Source organism: the organism of the source record quoted next, unplaced genomic scaffold (assembly GCF_019419815.1).
Source record: "Pyrus x bretschneideri cultivar Hongxiangsu unplaced genomic scaffold, Pyrus_bretschneideri_v1 Contig75, whole genome shotgun sequence".
Lineage (NCBI taxonomy): Eukaryota > Viridiplantae > Streptophyta > Magnoliopsida > Rosales > Rosaceae > Pyrus > Pyrus x bretschneideri.
The window spans coordinates 288,611-310,644 of record NW_025999815.1 but is presented as its reverse complement, the minus strand read 5'-3'; the positions used below and the strand labels follow the sequence as shown (position 1 = coordinate 310,644).

At 35.9% G+C, this 22,034-nt stretch overlaps 2 protein-coding genes across 2 annotated transcripts; both read left to right on the top strand.

Annotated features, from left to right (window-relative positions):
- Positions 1-4,857: 4,857 nt before the first annotated feature.
- On the top strand, positions 4,858-6,323 carry LOC125472847. The gene is made up of 2 exons (XM_048574792.1): positions 4,858-5,475; positions 5,796-6,323. The coding sequence occupies exons 1-2, from the start codon at positions 4,968-4,970 to the stop codon at positions 5,837-5,839; spliced, it is 552 nt and encodes a 183-aa protein (XP_048430749.1). The 5' UTR covers positions 4,858-4,967; the 3' UTR covers positions 5,840-6,323.
- A 1,034-nt stretch (positions 6,324-7,357) lies between these two features.
- Positions 7,358-11,617, top strand: LOC103946252 (nudix hydrolase 10-like). Its single transcript, XM_018647233.2, has 8 exons — positions 7,358-7,765; positions 8,717-8,782; positions 9,423-9,560; positions 9,836-9,913; positions 10,005-10,055; positions 10,144-10,178; positions 10,959-11,067; positions 11,208-11,617. Exons 1-8 carry the CDS (start codon positions 7,589-7,591, stop codon positions 11,415-11,417), a joined length of 864 nt encoding a protein of 287 aa, XP_018502749.2. The 5' UTR covers positions 7,358-7,588; the 3' UTR covers positions 11,418-11,617.
- The last annotated feature ends 10,417 nt before the right edge of the window (positions 11,618-22,034 follow it).

Below are 22,034 nucleotides of genomic sequence, written 5' to 3'. Positions count from 1 at the left end.
GGTTCTTTACTGGATTATGTTTTTGTGTCTTGCGGAATAAGCATGGTCAATCTCAACAAAGTTGTCAGACTTCGCCCACTGCTCTGGAACAGAATGATGGTGGCATAGCTGATCCGCTTGTGGAACTTTGTGGAAGTTGTTGAGTCCATGATGGGACTTCTGAGGTGTTCATATTCTGATCTACAGTACTCCAGCCTTGAAAAATCATGGTTCCACAATAAAGATAAATACAAAGGAGTTGTGGCAATATCGTTAATACGTTGAAGCTTGGGTGCAGTGATAATATCATATTTGAGCTGAAGTTTGGTGGCATCGACAATTGTTTCCTCATAGAACCGATAACTATGTGAAAAATCATTTGTTGATGCCACCAAACATTCACTTAAATACGATGCTGTCTCCGCACCTTGTCTTTATGATTAAAGAAAATTCATTAAGTGTTTTTGCATTTAAAAAGAAAGTTTGTGAGGTCCATTTTACATTGGTTTTATTTAAAATTTAATTTAAGAATAAACAGCATGATTAGAGATAAATTTTACAGAAAATATGACTTTAGCCACTGAATAAATTTTACATAAAACACGACATAGTATTTTTATCTGAATAAAATCTAGTGACTAGGCTCCACATAATCAAATTCATTAATTGGGTTTGACTTCACACATTTTGCATTTTTTGGATGACTAAAATACCCCTAATTACAATTTTAATGGTAATTGTGCAGATTTGGAGGGAAAGGTTAATGATTCTAAAAAATGCATTAATGTTTAGATTTATTGCATAGTATAACAAATTAGAGATTGATGCTTCTATCAAATATAAAAAGGCTTTTTAGCCAAAATGGTCCCTGAGATTTGTATAACTCCTCACTTTGGTTCCTGAGATTTGAAATCAATAGAAACAGTCTTTGAGTTTGTCCACCATCAATCATTTTGGTCTTTCCATGAAAAATCTTCATTAAATAAGGCTAGTATGATAAAAATACCCTCAATTTTTGTCAAATCATTTGGTCCATTGTTCATTAAATTGTGGGTATTTTTGTTATCTTGCTCCTTATTTAACATAATTTTTCATGGAATGACCAAAATGATTGATGGTGGACAAACTCAGGAACTACTTCTATTGATTTCAAATCTCAGGGACCAAAGTGAGGAGTTATGCAATTCTCAGGGACCATTTTGGCTAAAAAGCCAAATAAAAATAAAAGAAACATTAATGCTATACTTTTCTTAAGACTCGTAATTGTTTATCACTTACAAAATGAAAATCTGAAAGGGCACTACAAATTGGTGGTCTTGAGTTCGAAATTCGCTGCTGGTGTGGTAGCTAGACTTGTGGCCAGAAGGAGGCTAAAATGTCTCTGTGAGTCTTCCCGGTCCCCAGAAGAGGTAGATAACCGTGACTTGCCACCAGTTGTCCCCCTAAAAAGAAAAAAAAACATATAGGTAAATTATTTAAACATATGTATCAATGATAAAATTTTCTCAGTTTATGTAATAATATATGCAAAATATTTAAAGGAATGCTATTTGATTCAAAATTAATTTACTTATATTTTAAATAACAATATAGGTAAATATGTGCACATATGTATTAGTAATAAAATGTGTCCACATATGGAATCATCCACAAAAATCCACAAAATAAGGGAATGTAGTTTGATTAAAAATAATGTATCCACTACTTTTTGTTTGTGAATTTTAATTTACCTATTGTTTTTTTTTTAATTTCTTTTTACCAAAATAATGTATCTACAATATAATTTTTACAAATATAATGTATCTACTGCTTTTGTTTATGATTTTTATTTTACCTATTGTGTTTTTTTTTATTTTTTATTTTTTATTTTTTTTATTTTTAACCAAAGTAATGTATCTACAATATAATTTTTACAAGAATAATTTACCTATTGTTTGTGTCACATCCCGCCCCGGGGCGGATCACTTCCCGGGCCCACTCCACCACCGTAGCACGATATTGTCCGCTTTGGGCTTACCATTCCCTCACGGTTTTGTTTTTGGGAACTCACGAGCAACTTCCCAGTGGGTCACCCATCCTGGGAGTGCTTTAGCCCCATCTCGCTTAACTTCGAAGTTCCTATGGAACCCGAAGCTAGTGAGCTCCCAAAAGGCCTCGTGCTAGGTAAGGATGGGAATATACATGTAAGGATCACTCCCCTGGGCGATGTGGGATGTCACAATCCACCCCCCTCAAGGGCCCAACGTCCTCGTCGGCACACAGGCAGCCATGGTTTGGCTCTGATACCAATTGTCACATCCCGGCCCGGGGCGGATCACTTCCCAGGCCCGCTCCACCACCGTAGCACGATATTGTCTACTTTGGGCTTACCATTCCCTCACGGTTTTGTTTTTGGGAACTCACGAGCAATTTCCCAGTGGGTCACCCATCCTGGGAGTGCTCTAGCCCCATCTCCCTTAACTTCGAAGTTCCTATGGAACTCGAAGCTAGTGAGCTCCCAAAGGCCTCGTGCTAGGTAAGGATGGGAATATACATGTAAGGATCACTCCCCTGGGTGATGTGGGATGTCACAATGCCCGGGGCGGATCACTTCCCGGGCCCGCTTCACCACCATAGCACGATATTGTCCGCTTTGGGCTTACCATTCCCTCACGGTTTTGTTTTTGGGAACTCACGAGCAACTTCCCAGTGGGTTACCCATCCTGGGAGTGCTCTAGCCCCATCTCGCTTAACTTCGAAGTTCCTATGGAACCCGAAGCCAGTGAGCTCCCAAAAGGCCTCGTGCTAGGTAAGGATGGGAATATACATGTAAGGATCACTCCCCTGGGCGATGTGGGATGTCACAATCCACCCCCCTCAAGGGCCCGACGTCCTCGTTGGCACACAGGCAGCCAGGGTTTGGCTCTGATACCAAATGTCACATCCCGGCCCGGGGCAAATCACTTCCCGCTTAACTTCAGAGTTCCCATGGAACCCGAAGCCAGTGAGCTCCCAAAAGGCTCGTGCTAGGTAAAGATGGGAATATACATGTAAGGATCACTCCCCTGGACGATGTGGGATGTCACAGTTTGATTCAAAATAATGTATATACAATAATTTACCTCTCAATTAATATGGATATAATTAATGCAAGTTAGAGAAATGTTAGACGATTCAAAATATATTATATAATTTTTTTAATAATTGGAATAAATTAATTTACCTCCCAATTAATGCGGATATAATTAATATGCAAACTATATCACAAAAAAAAGGTAAATTTGTGGTATGATATGAATACAATTAATGCAATACAATATAAACTTTTTTGCTACTTTTAATTTGGCATAAATTTAGAGATTTGAAAAATGGACAAGAAAGTATGAGTGACATGGGTGTCAATAAATTGTATTGCTAGGCCAATAATACTCTTATGTGGCTGCAAATTTTAAACTTGAATTTTTATTGGAGGTTTAAAGATAAATGGATTTTTATCTAGAAATCATGAGTTGTATGGGCCAAAATTTAAAGCACCCTAAATTTTTTCGTAACCATCACGATTGAATCCTAACTCACTCAAAAACTGAAGTGTAAGTGGGATTTGTTCACACTTCAACCCAAATGCATGCCAAGTCGATCATATACTTGATGGTTCCACCGTACACCCCCCCCTAATTAACCGGGCGGCTGCGAACGTCGACGTCCGCCACTCTTCCCTACACACTATCAAAAATGGTGAGCCCCCCACCCTTAAATTTCCTATTGGTCCTTGAAACAAGTGGAACTACGTCACTACCCACTTCGTCGCAGGGTAGTTTTCCCGCGTCCGCAAACTTGCCACTATAAAAACCCGGACGCCAACAACTGGAAAGAGAGACTTGGAGTTGAACGCACAACACAACAGAGTGACCATAAAGTGGAAGTCTTGTAGTCCACAAGTAAGTTTTTCTCTAATTTTATGGTGTTTCGGAGTCTTTGGGTTTTTTAAACGTCGGAGCTTTAGTTAAAAAATAAAAAATAAAAAAATAAAGACCTAACGGTTAGAAAGTCTGGAGTTCTAAATACTGGGGGACTATAGAACTCTCGTAGTTTTCATGCTCATTTCATCCTTAATTTAAGTACTGTTCTGTGTATTTTCTTATCTGAGTTTCGAGCTTCTTATATCTGTTCAGCGATTATTCATGAAATTACTATGGTAGGCAGCCATACTTCACTACTCAAATCTGATAAAATATGAACTTGCTAGGGTTTCGTGGGTTCTAGGGTTTAAGCCATGAGAGAGAAGTGTTGAAGATGCTTTTGTATATTTGCTTGATGAAACAATTACAAGATGAAACATATATATAGGGAAGAAAAAGAACATAAGCCTAATTTTGCCTAACTTGTAAATCTTGCTTGACTAACCTAACTTGCCTAACTTTGAACAAGAAAATTGACTAGCCTACCATTATTCCAACATGTTTATTTCATGTATTTTAATTGCTTAATACTCCCCCTCAAGGTGGAATGTGAATGTCAATCACACCCATCTTGCCAAGTAATGAGTGAAACATCCCTTGTCCAAGCGGCTTGGTAAATATATCAGCCAATTGTGCTCCAGTACGAACGTAGGCTGTCGTGATAACCCCTGATTGAATACGTTCACAAACAACATGGCAATCGATTTCTATGTGTTTGGTACGCTCGTGGAACACGGGATTGGCTGCTATATGAAGAGCTGCTTGATTGTCACAATGCAGTTTTGCTGGCACATGATGATCAACTCGTAAATCAGCCAACAAGTATTTCATCCATGTAAGCTCACACGTCGCAAGGACAAGGAAATAGAGAAATTGTTCCTTCAAATTAAGAGAGAAATTGTTGAGCACAGACAGGAGCAACAATCGATCTTAGTCTACTACACCAAACTAAAGGCATTGTGGGATGAATTGACGTCCTATCATGAGCCCTCAACATGCACTTGTGGGGGTTTGAAGAAGATCAATGAACGTGATGAAAAGGAAAGAGTGATGCAGTTTCTCATGGGATTAAACGAGTCCTATGCCGCAGTACGTGGGCAAATCTTGTTGATACAGCCACTTCCCGACACTCGGAAGGCATACTCTCTTGTTTTACAACAAGAGAAACAAGTGGAGGTATCTCTCACTCGTCATAACAACAGTTTGCATGCGATGCATTTGACAAGCCATAGGGAATCTGCTGCACAACGAGGTAACTCCTCTATTAAATGCTCATATTGTGATAAAAAATATCATACCGTAGATCGGTGTTTCTATCTCAATGGCTTTCCACCGGGGCACAAATACCATGGCAAAAAGATGATTCCTCCTAACAGGAAGAAACCTGCGGCTAATCAAACAAAGACTGGCAGTGAAGTCGCCACAGTCACGGATCAGCACCATCATGAAACCAACGGTGACAGCCCCAAGTTCACTCCTGAAGAGTACAACCAAATCATGGCCATGCTCAAGAAAAACAACTTGGATGGTAATCCTCACCATTTTGCAAACGCCACAGGTACTCTTACACCTCTGTCTAAAATGTCAGGAGTCTTACCACAGAAAAACCTATATTGGATCATTGATAGTGGGGTAACGGATCATATATCCCCTTCACCTCACTTGCTTCACAAGAAATCTATGTGTGATTATGTACAAATGCCGAATGGGGGAAAAGCCATTATAGAATCTGTTGGTTCCGTCCAAGCAACTCCTCTTCTTAAACTTGATGATGTGTTACATGTTCCAAATTTTCAAGTTTATTTGTTATCCGTTAGCAAACTCACTGAGTCTCTACAATGCATAGTGATTTTCTTTCCTACCTTTTGTGTGATACAGGACATGGCTACGAGGAGGACGATTGGCCTGGGCAAGCGATATAATGGGCTCTATTACTTGTCGTCAACACAAAATCCTCATTTAGCTCACAATGTCAACCGTCATTCAAACCTTTGGCACCGACGGTTAGGACATCCCTCCACCGGTCCCTTACAACTTTTGACCAAGCAAGTTCCAACTATTATGTTTGATTCTAGCCATTTGTGTGACATTTGTCCCCTTGCTAAACAAACTCGTTTGTCTTTTCCGTCAAGCTTTATTTCATCTCAAGCACCTTTTGATTTAATACATTGTGATATTTGGGGACCTCATCGAGTCAATTCTCATTCGGGGGCTAGATATTTTTTGACTATTGTTGATGATTATTCACGATTTACTTGGATCCATCTTATGCGTTTAAAATCTGAAACACAAGGGTTGTTACGTTCTTTTATTGCTTGGGTTCAAACACAATTCAATCGCATGATCAAGACGATTAGGGCAGATAATGGGGCTGAATTCATTTCTTTACGTTCCTTTTTTGATAGCAAGGGTATTGTGTTTCACACTTCTTGTCCTTCTACTCCCCAACAAAATGGGGTCGTTGAAAGAAAACATCGCCATCTTTTAAACGTTGGGCGAGCACTTCTTTTTCAAGCCAATTTACCTTTAATTTTTTGGGGGGAAAGTGTTCAAACGGCATGGTATTTAATCAATCGCTTACCAACACCACTCCTCCATCACAAAACCCCATTTGAGCTTTTACATTGTACACCTCCAGATTTTCATCACTTACGTGTGTTTGGTTGCTTATGCTATGCCACAAATCTCACTCCCACACACAAGTTTGATCAACGTGCTCGGAAATGCATATTTGTTGGATATCCTCTTGGTCAAAAGGGGTACCGTGTTTATGATCTCACTACCCACAAATTCTCCACCTCCCGTGATGTGATCTTTCATGAGGACACCTTTCCCTTTGCTTCCCAACCCCCAGATCACCAACCTGACAGTGTTGTTCTCCCCCTTCCCCTTGATACTACCATCGACTCACCTGCCCCTACCACCACTACCATCCCCCTTCCATCCCACGACACACCACACGACCCACCGCACGACCCAAACCAAGTCACACCCCCTATCCATGCCACCAACCCTTCCTCGGACCCTCTCATCACCGAGCCTGCTCCCTCCCCTCTTCCCCTTGCCATTCGCCACTCCAAACGTCCTCCAAAACCCTCCGTACGACTTCAGGGCTATCATTTATATCATGTACACTCTCTTGCTCTGATACCATGATAAAATATGAACTTGCTAGGGTTTCGTGGGTTCTAGGGTTTAAGCCATGAGAGAGAAGTGTTGAAGATGGTTTTGTATATTTGCTTGATGAAACAATTACAAGATGAAACATATATATAGGGAAGAAAAAGAACATAAGCCTAATTTTGCCTAACTTACCTATCTTGCTTGACTAACCTAACTTGCCTAACTTTGAACAAGAAAATTGACTAGCCTACCATTATTCCAACATGTTTATTTCATGTATTTTAATTGCTTAATAAAATCTAAACGTTGTTTAGGTAACATTCATACAGTTTCATCACCTACACAGATAATACAGTCGGTAGGAAAGTCAAAAATCACATTTCATCACCTGCTGTTATTTGATTCTATTTCGATTAGGAAATTAGGTTTTGAGAAAACAATTGTTGTATACTTGAGGTGTAACTTAGTTTTGATTTTTTTTTCTTCTGTTTCTCTCATGTTTTCTTTCAGGTTTTGTGGTCTTTGTGACTCCTTTTGTGTTTGGAACAATGTCGATTTCTGTAAATTCATCGTGCCAGGTCTGTAAAACTGGAATTCTGCATGTTGATTTACTACCTGCAACCAATGATGCCCATGGAGGAGTTATTGTAGACATGAAGGATACTATGGACCCTCGGGACTTCCTTACGTTGCTTAGGGCTTCAATCTCACAATGGAGGGAAGAGGTACCGCTGTCTATGCTTTTTGTTGGATATGATCTTGTTCATTAGACAATCTTGGTTTAATAGTTTGATGACCTATTCTATTTGACTATATGGTGTGTTTTCTAATTCTGTAAACCAAGGTTGTTTGAGTAACTAATTGTTGTTATTGCTCTTTAGTTTCACATTTATGCAGATTCAGCACCTTTTAATCTAGTATAAATTTCAGTGATACATGCCATTGTGGATTGGATTGAGTTTCTTAGGTGTTGGAGATCGTAATTTAGGGATTTCAGTTTGACTTGGTTTTGGATTGGCTTTTCTATATGCTTTCTCAGATGAAACTCTTTTGGAGACAGACTTAAATTATGAGATATCAATACTATTCTTTTTTTCTTCTTCTTGTTCTTCTCCACATCTCTTCCTTTCCTCATGTTTTCCAACTGGTCAGATTCGCTGCTGTTGCAATCTCTTAGATGCTTCCAACTCTTCAAATCCTAATCCTTGATCCGCTGTTGTAGCTAGAATCTCTGTGTGTGTACCATTCAATATGTCAGAGAATATGGTGTAATCCAGCTTAATAAGATAACAATTTTGGTTTGTGCATAAATTGATAAACCAATCGTCACGAATATAATGCATTCAGTTCTATTCTTGTCGCCTTTGGTGTAAGAGACTTTCAAATGGTATTCTCAACATTTGAATTTTGGATAAACTGCTCGTTCTCAAAATTTGACAATTTGACATTGGTTTGCTAACATCTTTAAAAAATTCCTTTTGATGTTGGTTAGGAAGTTGAGTACATTGTAGGAGGTAAAGTCCTTTTAGTGCAATGTATGATGTTGATCGAATAATTCAGTATACCAGCTGTTTGATAGACATTACTGAATTTGTCAACAGTGTTTTTTTCTCTCTTGATGGATATTCTAATCCTTTCTTTCTTCCTTGCAATACTTTTTCATATCCACTATGCAGGGAAAGAAGGGTGTGTGGATAAAATTGCCTATTGAACTTGTAAATCTTGTCGAAACTGCAGTTAAGGTAATTGCTCTGCATTACAATATCTTCTATTCAGCCTAATTGTCTCCGTGCAAATTTGTGTGATTTCAATGCAGAAGGCTGGTTGTGAGCTGCAATCTGCATTAGAAAGGGAACATGACCATCTGAGGAACTAGCAGACTTTCTTGACAACAATATGTTGCTTTGACTATGTCCAGTATGCCACGGATCATATATGATGTGGTTTATAAATCTACGAAAGTGCTGTGGTTGTTTGATTCTCATATACTTTGCATAGGATTTTCTATGTTGCAATTGTTTATCACAAAAAAGCAAGATTTGTGTCTCGTAGAAAAATAAAATGAAGCTATGAGCCTACTTAGAGCTTGGAACGATATGTGAACTGAAACTCTATACAGTACATAACTTTGAGAAATGTGTATATATAAAGCAAAAGGGGAACAAAGAACCTGATACTCTACGTAGTTTCTGGCACGGTAGGTTTTAACTTGAAGAAACTAAATTTCGGCATTGATTTCTTTTTATATTCTTTATTAAAAAATAATAATAACAATCAGTGAATTAAGGTACATCCACATGATTTGATGACATTATGCCATATTCTGTCCATTAACCTGAATAAATGTGTTGACTTGGCTTCAATTTATTATGCTGAGGGCAGGAAGGTTTTCGGTACCATCATGCTGAGCCGCACTACCTCATGCTTGTTTATTGGATTCCTGAAATTAATAATACTCTACCTGCAAATGCATCACACCGAGTAGGCATCGGTGCTATTGTTTTGAATGATAAAAAAGAGGTACTCCCTCTTATCTACTTATTTATTAGCTGTTGGGATAAAATCAAAACGCTGAATAGCTGTTGGTCTCTTTATGATTGAGCAATGGTTCAAATTGGATAATTAATAAATTGTCTCACAATTCCATGGGCCTTCAAGTTCTTTCACTCCGAATTTGGTTTACTTCATCGCCCTTGTTCTTCTGTGTTTTGATACAGTAGGCTTATCATGCCTTCAGTTTTAACAACCTTGTCGTCATTTGTTGTTGGTTTTGAAATAAGTTTTCTTCTGCATAGATGCTTGTAGTCCAGGAAAAGAGTGGCAGGTTCCAAGGAACAGGGGTGTGGAAAATCCCGACTGGAGTCGTTGATGAGGTATGTACCCTATGGTCGTGAGTACTTTTAGTTGTTCAATACTGTGATGGTCTTGAGTATATTGGACATTAATGGAGCCCTTCAATTGCAGGGTGAGGATATATTTGCGGCAGCTGTAAGAGAAGTTAAAGAAGAAACAGGAGTAAGTTTCAATGTATACTGTTCATGTATTGCATTTATGTTACCAATATTTATGGTGTAATGAAGATCACTAGTTTTAACTTCTTCAGATTGACGCAGAATTTCTGGAGATATTAGCATTCAGGTACAAGTTCTCTCACGCTTGAGTCATGTACGTTTTAATGGAAATTTATCATATGAAACTTGACTGGAGAGGGAAAAACCAAGTCATACATGTCAGAAAAGAGTCGCAAAACGTGATTAGAAGCTGAAAACTGAACCAGATTCTCCTAGTAACCTTACCTGTGAACCAAAACCACTGGCTATCAAGGATGTGACTGAAGGGGGCTCCCTTTAAACGTTGACGTTAACAGTCTCAATCACATAATTAACGGGTTCACACCACCCTCATGCAGTGTTCTGTTGTCATTTGTGTAATTCTATTTGCTTCTTGTGTAATACTTTTTGTCCTATAGTAAATGACTTATAATTTTGCAATGAGCAAGAGTGGTACAACCAAATGTTCTCTTGCTGCTTAATTAATCTGGAAATTGATCGTACCACCCTTTCTATAGTCTGCTTTCTGGAAATGCTAAACCATAGCCATCGATCATTAGATTTTTGGCTTTAAATTGAAAAAAATGGAAATAGTTCAAATGCACGCTTTAGATTAAGCAAGTGATTATTTCACTAATCAGGTCTGGCTCCAACTCCATCTGTGACTCTGCTCATTCATTACATAACTCAAGCCAGGCTCCTGATGAATGAAAATCCTATGAGAGTACCTCTACCGTGACTCTGGAATTTGGTTGCAAAGTGTTTTTTATACAGTTATTTGGCTTCATCAGAGGCTTTTCTTCTAATAAATACCAAATTTGTTGAACTACAAATATCATGATACATTCGTCGTTTTTGTTACATTTAGGCAAGCACACAAGGCATTCTTTGAGAAGTCGGATCTATTCTTTGTGTGCATTCTGCGTCCTCTATCCTTTGACATCCAAAAGCAAGAACTGGAGATTGAGGCAGCCAAGGTAGCATTTGGATAATAATGTGAACTTAAGCAATTGTTACTTTTCATACGTATACTGGAATTCAGATTATTTCATATATTCTAGAGGGGATTGGGTCATGCATTCACCACAAATTTGGGACATTGTTTTGTTTCATGCAGTGGATTCCACTCGAGGACTTTGCAGCTCAACCAGTCACCCAGAAACATGAGCTCTTCAAGTACAGTCTTGAATTTTGCTTGGAAAAATTAGACAGAGAATATGCTGGATTTTCTCCACTGCCTATAACATCAGTTTTTGACCATAAGTTGAGTTATTTGTATTTAAATAGGCAGGATATGCTGTGCCTAAGTTGTTCTGATCAGTCATAGATATGTCACTAAAACAATCCGTTCTGTCTTTGTTTTATTTACGGATTCCGAGGCAAGACTACGCACCCGGGGAAACATCCCGTTTACCAAACAAGACGTCGAGAGTTTCAAAATCACTGGTGCGATCTAGTGGTATTTTTATAGGAACTCTATACTTTTTCTGTAACCTCTATATCGTTATATATTTTCAGTTTATATTCTCCGTGTTGCTCTAGTTTTGTTTTATGCTTGTCATGTTTCTAGTCACAACACCCGTAGGCCTTGCTTGGTCTCAAGGTTTCGATAGGATTCGATGGGAATGGATAACTATATCCCAGGCGGAAGGGGCTAGGAATTGTTAAGTGTGTTTATGTCCGTTCAATCCAATTCAACAGACCAAACGAAAGCATAGATGATAAATTTTAGTGAAAATATGACTTTAGCTCTTCAAACTCAATTTTCTTTATATAAAACCCTACATAACTTTTTTACTCAAAGAAAACCCAATGACTAGGATCCACATAAGCAAATTCATTAACTTCATATTAATTCACACATTTTACATTTTTCACATGCCTAAAATACCCCTATTACATACTTGATGTAGACAATTAATTGTAAGGAAATAGTAAATGATTTTGCAACAAGAAAAAAAAAAGACATTAATGTTAAAAATTTATTGCATATTAATTTTTTAGAAAGGTATTGAATTTTCATAAAACTATTCGATTCAGTTTTTTCACCCTACTCTTGAATACTTTTGAATTTATCCTTTTTTTTATTAATATATTAGAACATTGTATTTCATTATCTACATGCACATTAATTTACCTACGAACAATTATACCATGGGTGTAATTCGATGTATATTAAGAAGAAATGTAGTTCGATGTATATTAAAAAGAAGAAATAATTTACCTATATTAAGAAGAAATGTAGTTCGATGTATAGTATTAAAATACTATGTTACACCCATGTTTATACAACAATAAAACGTGCCTAACATATCTAACAATACATGAAAAATAATTTACCTACAAGTTAGAGAAATGTTATTTGGTTGGGTGTAGTATAAATTTTTTTAATAATTGGAAAAATTAAATATAGCTAGGTGTAGTGTAATTTTTTTTTATATAATTAGAACAAATTAATTTACCTACCTACTCTTTGAAATGTTCATTTCCAATGATGCAAAATGTTCATTACCTAACTACAAACTAATTTCCAATAATTTACCTACAACAATTATACCATGGGTGTAATGTAACATCTTTCTTTACAATGATACAAAATATTGTATGTACCAACAACAAAACTTGCCTAACATAAGTACTTGTACATGGAAAATAATTTACCTATAACAAAAGAAATGCAGTTTGATGTATAAAATCAACAATATTATGTTCCACTCATGTTTATACAACAACAAAACATGTCTAACATATATAACAATACATAGAAAATAATTTACCTACAAGTTAGATAGAAAATAATTTACCTACAAGTTAGAGGAATGTTATTTGATTCAAAATATATAATATAGGTGTAGTATTTTTTTTTTAAATAATTGGAACAAACTAATTTACCTACCAATTAATATGGATAAAATTGCTACAAAATATATCATGAAAAAAAAAAAAAAAAAAAAAAACTACTTTTCTAGTTTGACATAGATACGGTTAATGCAAACACTTTTTTCATTTTATTTCACTTTTTCTACTACTTTTAATTTGGCATAAATTTAGGAATTTGGAAAAGGGACCATAAAGTATGAGTGGCATGAGTGTAAATAAATTGTATTAATATGTCAATAGTGTTCCTATATGTTTGCAAATTTTAAATTTGGGCTTAAACTGGATCTTTAAAGATAGATGAGTTTTTATCTAGAAATAATGAATTGTAAGGGCCAAAATCTAAAGCACCCTAAATTTTGTGGTGTTGAGATCCTGTTCTATGGATATTGTGTCTAGAAACTTAAAAATAAAAATGATATCGACATCATATACATATTTTGCCATTTTTCACCAGACTTTGGCCTCCGGGTCGACCTTGACTTTGGCCTCCGGGTCGGTGACAATCCCTCTTGGCTTTCCTTTTTATCTCTCCTTATTATCCTATCAAACAACCATCTATGTTGTGGTGGCTCTCTCTTTGGCGAGAAGAATTTTTGTGATTGTGATCACTTGCTTTCCCAAAGGTTATCTTTTTTAAAATACAAATAAAAAAACAAAATTACTATTATTAGGGGGAGGGGGAGAGTTCAAAACTATTACAATAATTTAGGGGATGAGGGAGTTTCGAATCTGGAATGCATGGGCTTCACCTAACACGCTATCCATTAGGATATTAAATCACATGCAAGTAGAACTTTCTAGGTGCTTATGAATTGCAACTCAAACTCAATACTTGTGAGCAAATGAGGAGGTGATTTTTGTGTTTCATGTGATTTGTGTGCATGGAAAAACACTAAGAGGATTGACGAGAAAGTTCAACATTTGTACTCAAAATTGTTTCTTTGTCAACAATTACAAGATAATTAGAGGGTGGTGCATTTTTTTTCCTCGTGGTGCCTTTACAGTACAACTTACAAAGTTTAGTACTCATGAGTGTTATTTTTCATGTTGGTTTGGTGTGTGGGTCTTCCGTAGATGAGGAATCGCATAATAGTTCTTATTAGTTTGTAATTAAGAAGTTGTATGTTTCTTTTGATGTTTTTGATTCTTCTTAATAAATTGTACATTTAATTCGAAAAACACTACTACAATATTAGCTTTAAGTGTTGGATGATGGTGGTGGTTAATAAGCCATTACGTTGGATAAAAGATATTCAACACATCATTTAGTTAGTGCCGAATAAAAGTGAATTTATGTCGGATATAACCGACAGTAATTCCTGGCGGATATTTAGTGACGGATTAAACTGCCATAAAATTATTATAACCACCAGTATTTGTGAATTCTTTTTTTAAAATATTTTTTATAGATTCTGGTGGTTTTGAAGTTAATGGTGGCGGTTATAATCGACAGAAATTGACTATTTTATTATTTTAGTATTCTGGCGGTTATAACCGATAGAAATTGACTATTTTATTATTTTAGTATTCTGGCGGTTATAACCGATAGAAATTGACTATTTTATTGTTTTTACGCCAAAAGTTTTTTTTGTTTGTTGTTCATTCAGATTTCTTTCTCTTCTTCATCTTCAATCCTCAATCTTCATCATCAATCTTCAATCCTCAATCTTCAATCTTCAATCCTTTTCTTCTCTTCGACTTCAATCGTTTTGTTCTCTTCATCTCACAGTAAGTTTTTCATTTCTTTTGCTTCCATACGTTTTATCTTCTATTTCTTTTTTCATCAAGCACTTCATATTTTTCTTCTCTTCATCTAACCCCAACTTTTTCATTTCTTTTGCTTTCATACTTTTCATCTTTTATTTCTTTCTTCATCCAGCACTTCGTGGCTTATTTTTATTTTCTGATTTGATTTTGTAGGGGCTTTATTTAGTTGGCTGACCACATAAAGAGTAGATCGACGACATAATTCTTCAATAATTCAGGTTTTATTACTGAACTTCTTGATGTTTAAATTATTTGTTTAACACAAAAAAATTATTTATTTGGAGATTTTAATTTAATTAGTAAGATAAATTAGGAATATTTGTGTTCCATTAGTTTATTTTATTTACTTAAATTGTTATGAAGAAATTGAGATAAATATTATTTGTAAATATTTATGTTAAAATGACAATATTTAATATACCATAAATTGGTAATATTTAGTAATATAGGTATATATTATGTTAATTAATTAAATATTTCGCTCTAATTGCTATGAGGATATACAAAACTTAAATTTAATAAATAATCAAGAGTCTAGATAAACATATTTTTGTTAACCTTTTATTGTTTTTTTTTTTAATTTGTTTGACTGTGATAGGTGTTGGAAATTAAATTGCAATTATGATAGTTCGAGGTTGAAAGATAATGATTGAAATTTCTAATAGTTATGCCTACATGATAGGGATTGAAAGATTGTCGGTATCTTAGTTTCAACGTAATATTTGCTCTCATACAGTGGTAAAACATGGAAAAGAGTTGGTTGACAATATCGCGAAATTTGGAAGCGTATACAGATGGAATTAATTTTTTTTTTGAATCAAGCAGTTGTGAATGGTGCTAGCCCTGATAAGTTTAGATGTCCTTGCAAAAGATGTTGTAATCGATATACTTTGTTAGAAAAACTATTGTCGAACATCTTGTGTTGTATGATATGGATAAAGATTACAAAGCTTCGTGGCAATATCATGGGGAACCTTTCATTGGAGAGCAAAATATGGGGATTGGAGAAGAAGGTGTTGGGCCGTCTACTGAAGCAAGAGATCGGTTGATTGGTATTCATGATGTTCTTAATGATGTATTTGTCTAACCATTAACGGAAGAAGGTGTTGGGCAGTCTATTGAATCCCTTTCTGGGGAAGGGCGTCTGGAAGAGATCGAGACTTTTTTTAAGTTGCTTGAAGAGGCAGATCAAGATTTGTTGCCAGGTTGTAAGGAATTTAAAAAATTGGAGGCGGTTGTAAGATTGTATCAGATCAAGTGTTTAGCAAGAATGCCAAACGGGATCTAAACCACGTAACTCAAGTTAATTAAAAAAATGTTGCCTGATGGAGATTGTTTGCCTGAATCTTGTTATAAGGCCAAAAAAACTTATAAATGACTTGGGTTTGACGTATGTTAAGATTGATGCGCGTCCCAATAATTGCATGATCTATTGGAAAGACATTGCAAAGTTGACCACATGCTCAATTTGTGGTGAATCAAGATATAAAAATGTCAATGAAGAGGATGGCTCTAGAAAAAAAATCGCAGCTAAGGTTAAGTGATATTTTCCTTTAAAACCACAATTGCAGTGGTTATATATGTCGAAGCATACGGCTGAACATATGAGGTGGCACGCAACAAAATGCCCTAATGATGGGTTTATGAGACATCCTTTAGATTCTCCAGCATGGAAGCATTTGGATAATTTATATCCGGAGTTTGGACCAGAAATTCGAAATGTCCGATTAGGGTTAGCCAGTGATGGATTTAATCCTTTTGGAAAAATGAGGCAAGACCATAACACATGGCCTGTGGTGCTTTCAGTTTACAATTTACCGCCCTGGACGTGTATGAAGCAACCAAATTTGTTGTTGTCTCTATTAATACCAGGATCGTGTAGTCCTGGTAAAGAGATTGATGTGTACATGCGTCCATTGATTAATGAGTTGAATGAGTTGTGAGAGGTTGGCACTCCTACTTATGATGCGTATTCTAACCAAAATTTTACGATGAAGGTTGCCGTTTTATGGACTATAAGTGATTTTCCGACTTATGGAACGTTATCAAGATGGAGTACACATGGATATAAAGCATGTCCACATTGCATGCATGATAAAGAATCTATTTACTTGTTGAGTCATAAGATTTGCTATTTGGGGCGTCGACACTTTTTTCCTATTGATCATAGGTTTCGAAAGCAAACCACATCTTTTAATGGTCGGCGATAGCATCGTAGTGCACCAAGGCAGTGGACTAGTTTACAATGTCTTGAAGAACTTTGTACTTTGAGATTTACTTTTGGAAAACCAAAGAAAGATGCTTCAGTTAGGTAACGCAGAAAATGAACTGAGAGCAGTACAAGTAGTAAGAGTCAGTGGAAGAAGAAATCTATTTTTTATGAACTACCTTATTAGAGGCATCTATTGATTAGACACAATCTTGATGTTACGCATATTGAAAAAAATATATGTGACAATGTAGTGGGAACACTGTTAGATATAGATAAAAAATCTATGGATGGATTGGCTGCACATGTAGATCTTTAAATCTTGAACATAAGACATGGACAACATCCACTTAGGGAAGGAAATAGAACATTTTGACCTCCAGCATTGTTCACGTTGAAAAGAGAAGAAAAAAACTGCATTTTATGTAGTGTTGTCTACTATTTGGGTTCCCGATGGATATTCATCAAATTTGTCGTGATGTGTGCAGGTGAATGAACGAAAAATCATGGATTAGTTACTCCCGCTTGCAATACGTACGATTTTGCCTAAATCTGTGACTATGATATTATTAGAGTTGAGTGCAATTTTCAAACAATTGTGTAGCAAGAAGGAGTTTGAGGAAGGTTTCAAGCAATTGAATTCAAGAATTGCCTTGACATTATGTCAATTGGAGAAGATATTCCCGCCTGCATTTTTTGATGTAATGATGCACCTCCCAGTTCACTTGGCAAATGAAGTAGCTATTGCAGGGCCTATTCAATATAGATGGATGTATCCAATTGAACGGTAATTAACAAATCTTTATAAAATTTGTTAATTTATAATGATAATTTTTATTAGTAATTATAATAATTTGTGTTTTATATTATAATTATAGGTATTTGCAAACACTGAAGCCCTATGTTCATAATAAGGGTCATCTTGAAGGTTCTATTGCTGAAGCATATTTGGTGGATGAGTGCTTGTCCTTTTGTTCCATGTATCTTAGAGATGTCGAGTCTCATCACACTTGTAGAGGTCGAAATGAAGATGATATTGGATGTGGAGTATCTGGTGGGTTATCAATTTTTTACTCTAAAAGATGTTATGGGTTTAGGAGAAAATGTGGAGCTCGAGTTAAATGTTCTTGATAAGTGCCACAGATACATTCTAAATAATTGTGATGAAGTCAACCTACTTAGAAGGTAAGAACATCTAGTCATACGTCTTAATGTTTTATCAATTTTCTTTACTTTGAAAATTTAGTTAAGCATAATTGGACCTGATTGGCTAGGCAACATGAGGAATTCTTGAAAAATCAACATCGTCGAGCAAGGCTGACTGTGCGACAAATCAAGGAGCTAAGAAAGAAGGAATTTCCAGAATGGTTCAAGCAACATGTGAGTTAAATTTTATATTTTTTACTTATTACAGATTAATTCAAGATGTTATGCTAATGACATCTTGACATCTGAAGACTTGCATTGGCTAGCCAATTATCCTAGTAGGGTTGTGACGAAATATAAAAGTCAAATTATTCATGGGTTCAGATTTCGTACAAAATCTGTGGACAATAAACATAAGAATCAAAATTGTGGTGTCTTTGTACCTGCAAATGTCCTTGGTGCAATTGGGCAAGTGAATTGGTATCGCAGAGTCATAGACATGTTTGAGGTTAGATATTGTGGCCCTACCGAAGTAGGAGACAGGGGTCGAGCTGTGATGTTGTTTAAGTGCGAATGAGTTAATAGTGAAAGTCCAAGAGGTATGAAGACCGATCAATATGGATTTACTTTAGTAAACTTCAATCGATTGGGATTTAAAGAGGTTCCTTTCATATTAGCTTCACAAGCATTACAAGCATTTTATGTGGAGGACACAATTGAAAAAGATTGGCATGTTGTTGTTCGAATGCAGCCGAGAGATTTGTTTGATGTATTGGAGGATAATGATGCACTTGATGATTATGTCATACCTGATTTGGATGATCATGCACTTGACAACGAAAATTTGCATACAAGGGTTGGCATGGAAGAGGCTCTTTTTCATGAAGTATTATCGTTGCTTACCCAGTTCCCTGATTTTGTCAATGCCGACGGTGACCTAACAGAAGATGAAATGGAATAGTATTATTATTTACTTTATGCTTTTTAAGTATTAATTAGACTATATTTCAATTTGTGTGGTGACTCTTATTTAAAATATTTTAGTTTGTGTGGTAAAATTTAAAATGTTATTTAAAAACACATGGTTTATTTATTTATTTTTTCACTCATGGCTTGTTGAATATAACCGACACGAACATAACAAAATTTTGGGCGGGGTATTTCTTGCAACTTTGATTCAAAAAAATTAAAGGCGCACAAAAACCGATGGAGGAAAATTTTGTGGCGGTTTTTGGATATTTTTGTCAGTTACAACTGACACAAACCTGACATGCATATTAAATAGGCGGGCGCTTTTCAGTCAGGTTGTCGGATATAACTGACACTATTTAATTTATTGTCGGGCATAACTGACACTATTCTGACATCATATAAATGCACTGTTCTGACATACATAAATGCACTATACTGACAAAAATATAAAAGCTCTATAAGATTTTAATTTCCTGTCGGATATAACCAACAACATTTATTACCCTAAACTACTTCCCATTTTTACTTCAACTGTTCCTCTTCTCTTTCCCAATGGAGGAATAAAGTGAACATAGGACCCGCGAAGCTACTATTCCGAAGTGGAAAGGGAGACAACTTTGTCTATTTGATTCGACATGGAAATGTGTTAGTGAAAATGCCGCTGAATTTTCGAAATTGATAGCCTCGAAGGTTAAGAATCCAAGACATATTCCATTGAAGAGGGATTGATGCTTGGTTCTTGAAAATGATAAGGAAGTTTTGTGGAAAGAATTAAAGTATATATTTTCGTTTTGTACTTCTATATTTCAAGACAATATTTTGGATATGTACTAACATGTTTGCTTTTAGGGATATAGGGGAATATCATTTTTCTTGATGAAGACTGTGACAGAATGCCATTGATTCGTAACATGACTCTCCATATGTTGCGGATCATGCATACAAGGAATACCGTAATTATTTAAAAGCGGAGTATTACACCAAAAGACAAGAGCATGAGCGCTTAGAACCTCCCCCTAGTGTGGATGGTGGTGAGTGGGCCGAGATGTTAGCGTATTGGGATAATCCTAAAATAAAGGGAAAAAATTAATGATTTGATATTTGGTATTGAAATATGTTTGGCTTATAAGGTTTTTTTTTAACTTTTTAGGACTTGGCAAAGAAAAACAAGTATAATCGGGAGTTAAAAACGATGAACCATACAACTGGTTCAAAAACGTTTGCTCGGGTTCGCGAGGAACTTGTATGTGTTGTTAATTTGTAGTATATATAGTGTTTTTAATTTTTGTATTTATAATCTGGGGTTAATATGTATTTGTTGTTTTCTTTTAACATATTTAAAGAAGAACAAGCATGGGAAGGAGCCGGATCCCATCTTTTTTTGTTCGAGCTACCCATACCCGGAAAGATGACTCTTGGATTGATGAATCGTCACAACAGAGAGGGGTAAATGATTTATAACTCTATTCAGATTATGACTATTTGTATTTAATTCTTATTTATCTTTCTATTTCGATTAATGAATCTATGTTCTAACACATTATTTAAACAACAATATTGGTTTTGTTTAAACACAGAATTTGTGTTTTTATGAACCTTGTTTATCTTTCTGTTTGGATTGATGAATTTGTTTTTATGAATCTTATTTATTTTTCTATATTTCAACTCTTAATAATCTTTTATTATTTTGTTTAAATATTATATTGTAAGACATCTATGCAGAGTCAAATTCAGTCAATTGTAGAGTCTGGAGAAGATGACACCCTTAAGGTTAGAACACAACTTTATGTTGAGTAGATGGGTTAAGAGACTAGATATAGGGTTCGAGGTTCAAGTGCTAGGTCTTCCAGGAAATCATCCAGGGGTGCATTGGCCAAGGTGGTAGCTGAGAACAACGAATTGAGGAGAAGGGAGGAAGAAGCCTTTAGAAAGTTGGCGGTGGTAACAGTTGAGCTTGAGAAATCGAAGACTTCGTAGCAGCAGTAGGCGATGAACCATCAAATGATGATGCAGCAACAACAAATATTGATGTTGCTTATTCCACAACATCTGTAGCGGCCACCACTCAGCCCACATGCATCATAGCATTCGGCCCCTAGTCAGCCATCTGTGCCTGCATATCCCATGCAGCATATGCATTTTCAGCCACAGTATCCAATGCCAGTATATCGACCTCAGATGGCTTTTCTCGGTGACTCACATATTTCTGCAAGTGTTTTCAATGGTGGATTACCCCCGGGTTTGTTTTCCAAATTATTGTCTGGTAGTTTTGATGGGGATGTGATGAGGTATTTGGGAGCACATGGAGGATTGGCAGAAGGCTTTGGATCACGGGGAGGATCGGCAGAAGGCTCTGGAGCACAAGGAGGCTTGGCATAAGGCTCAAGTTCTATTGAGTAGTTTGTTGGTTTTCCTTACGGCTATGTCTGACACTTTATCTACTTCAGCCAAATGTTTTTTGTCTAGTTATGTATTATGGCGGATTCAGATGACCATATTGTAGGTTAATTTATATTTAACGTCTACTTTATGTATTATGGCGAATTCAAAAGACATTATTGTAGGTCAATTTATATTTGAATGCATATTATGTTTGTTACGAACTTTGTTTATTTTATTCACTCATTAAATTTTTTTTATTCATTCTGTAAAATAATAAAATAAAAAAACAGAATGTTTTGTATTTTTTTTAATTATTAATATTTTTTTTGTCAATTGTGGCCGATGGACAATAGTAGATTTTATTTTTTTTTAAATATTTTTGTCGATTAGTACCGACATGAAGATGATGTTATTCGACGGTATTTTCAATTTCCTAGTGGTCAAGAACGACATTAATTGATAATATCCGACAATAGTTTAGTATTTATTGTGGCATATATTCGACGCAAGTTTTGTCGGTTTTAAAGCCTTAACCAACAGAAAATTCATTTCCTGACGTTGGCAATTCTGTCACTTAGTATATTTGCC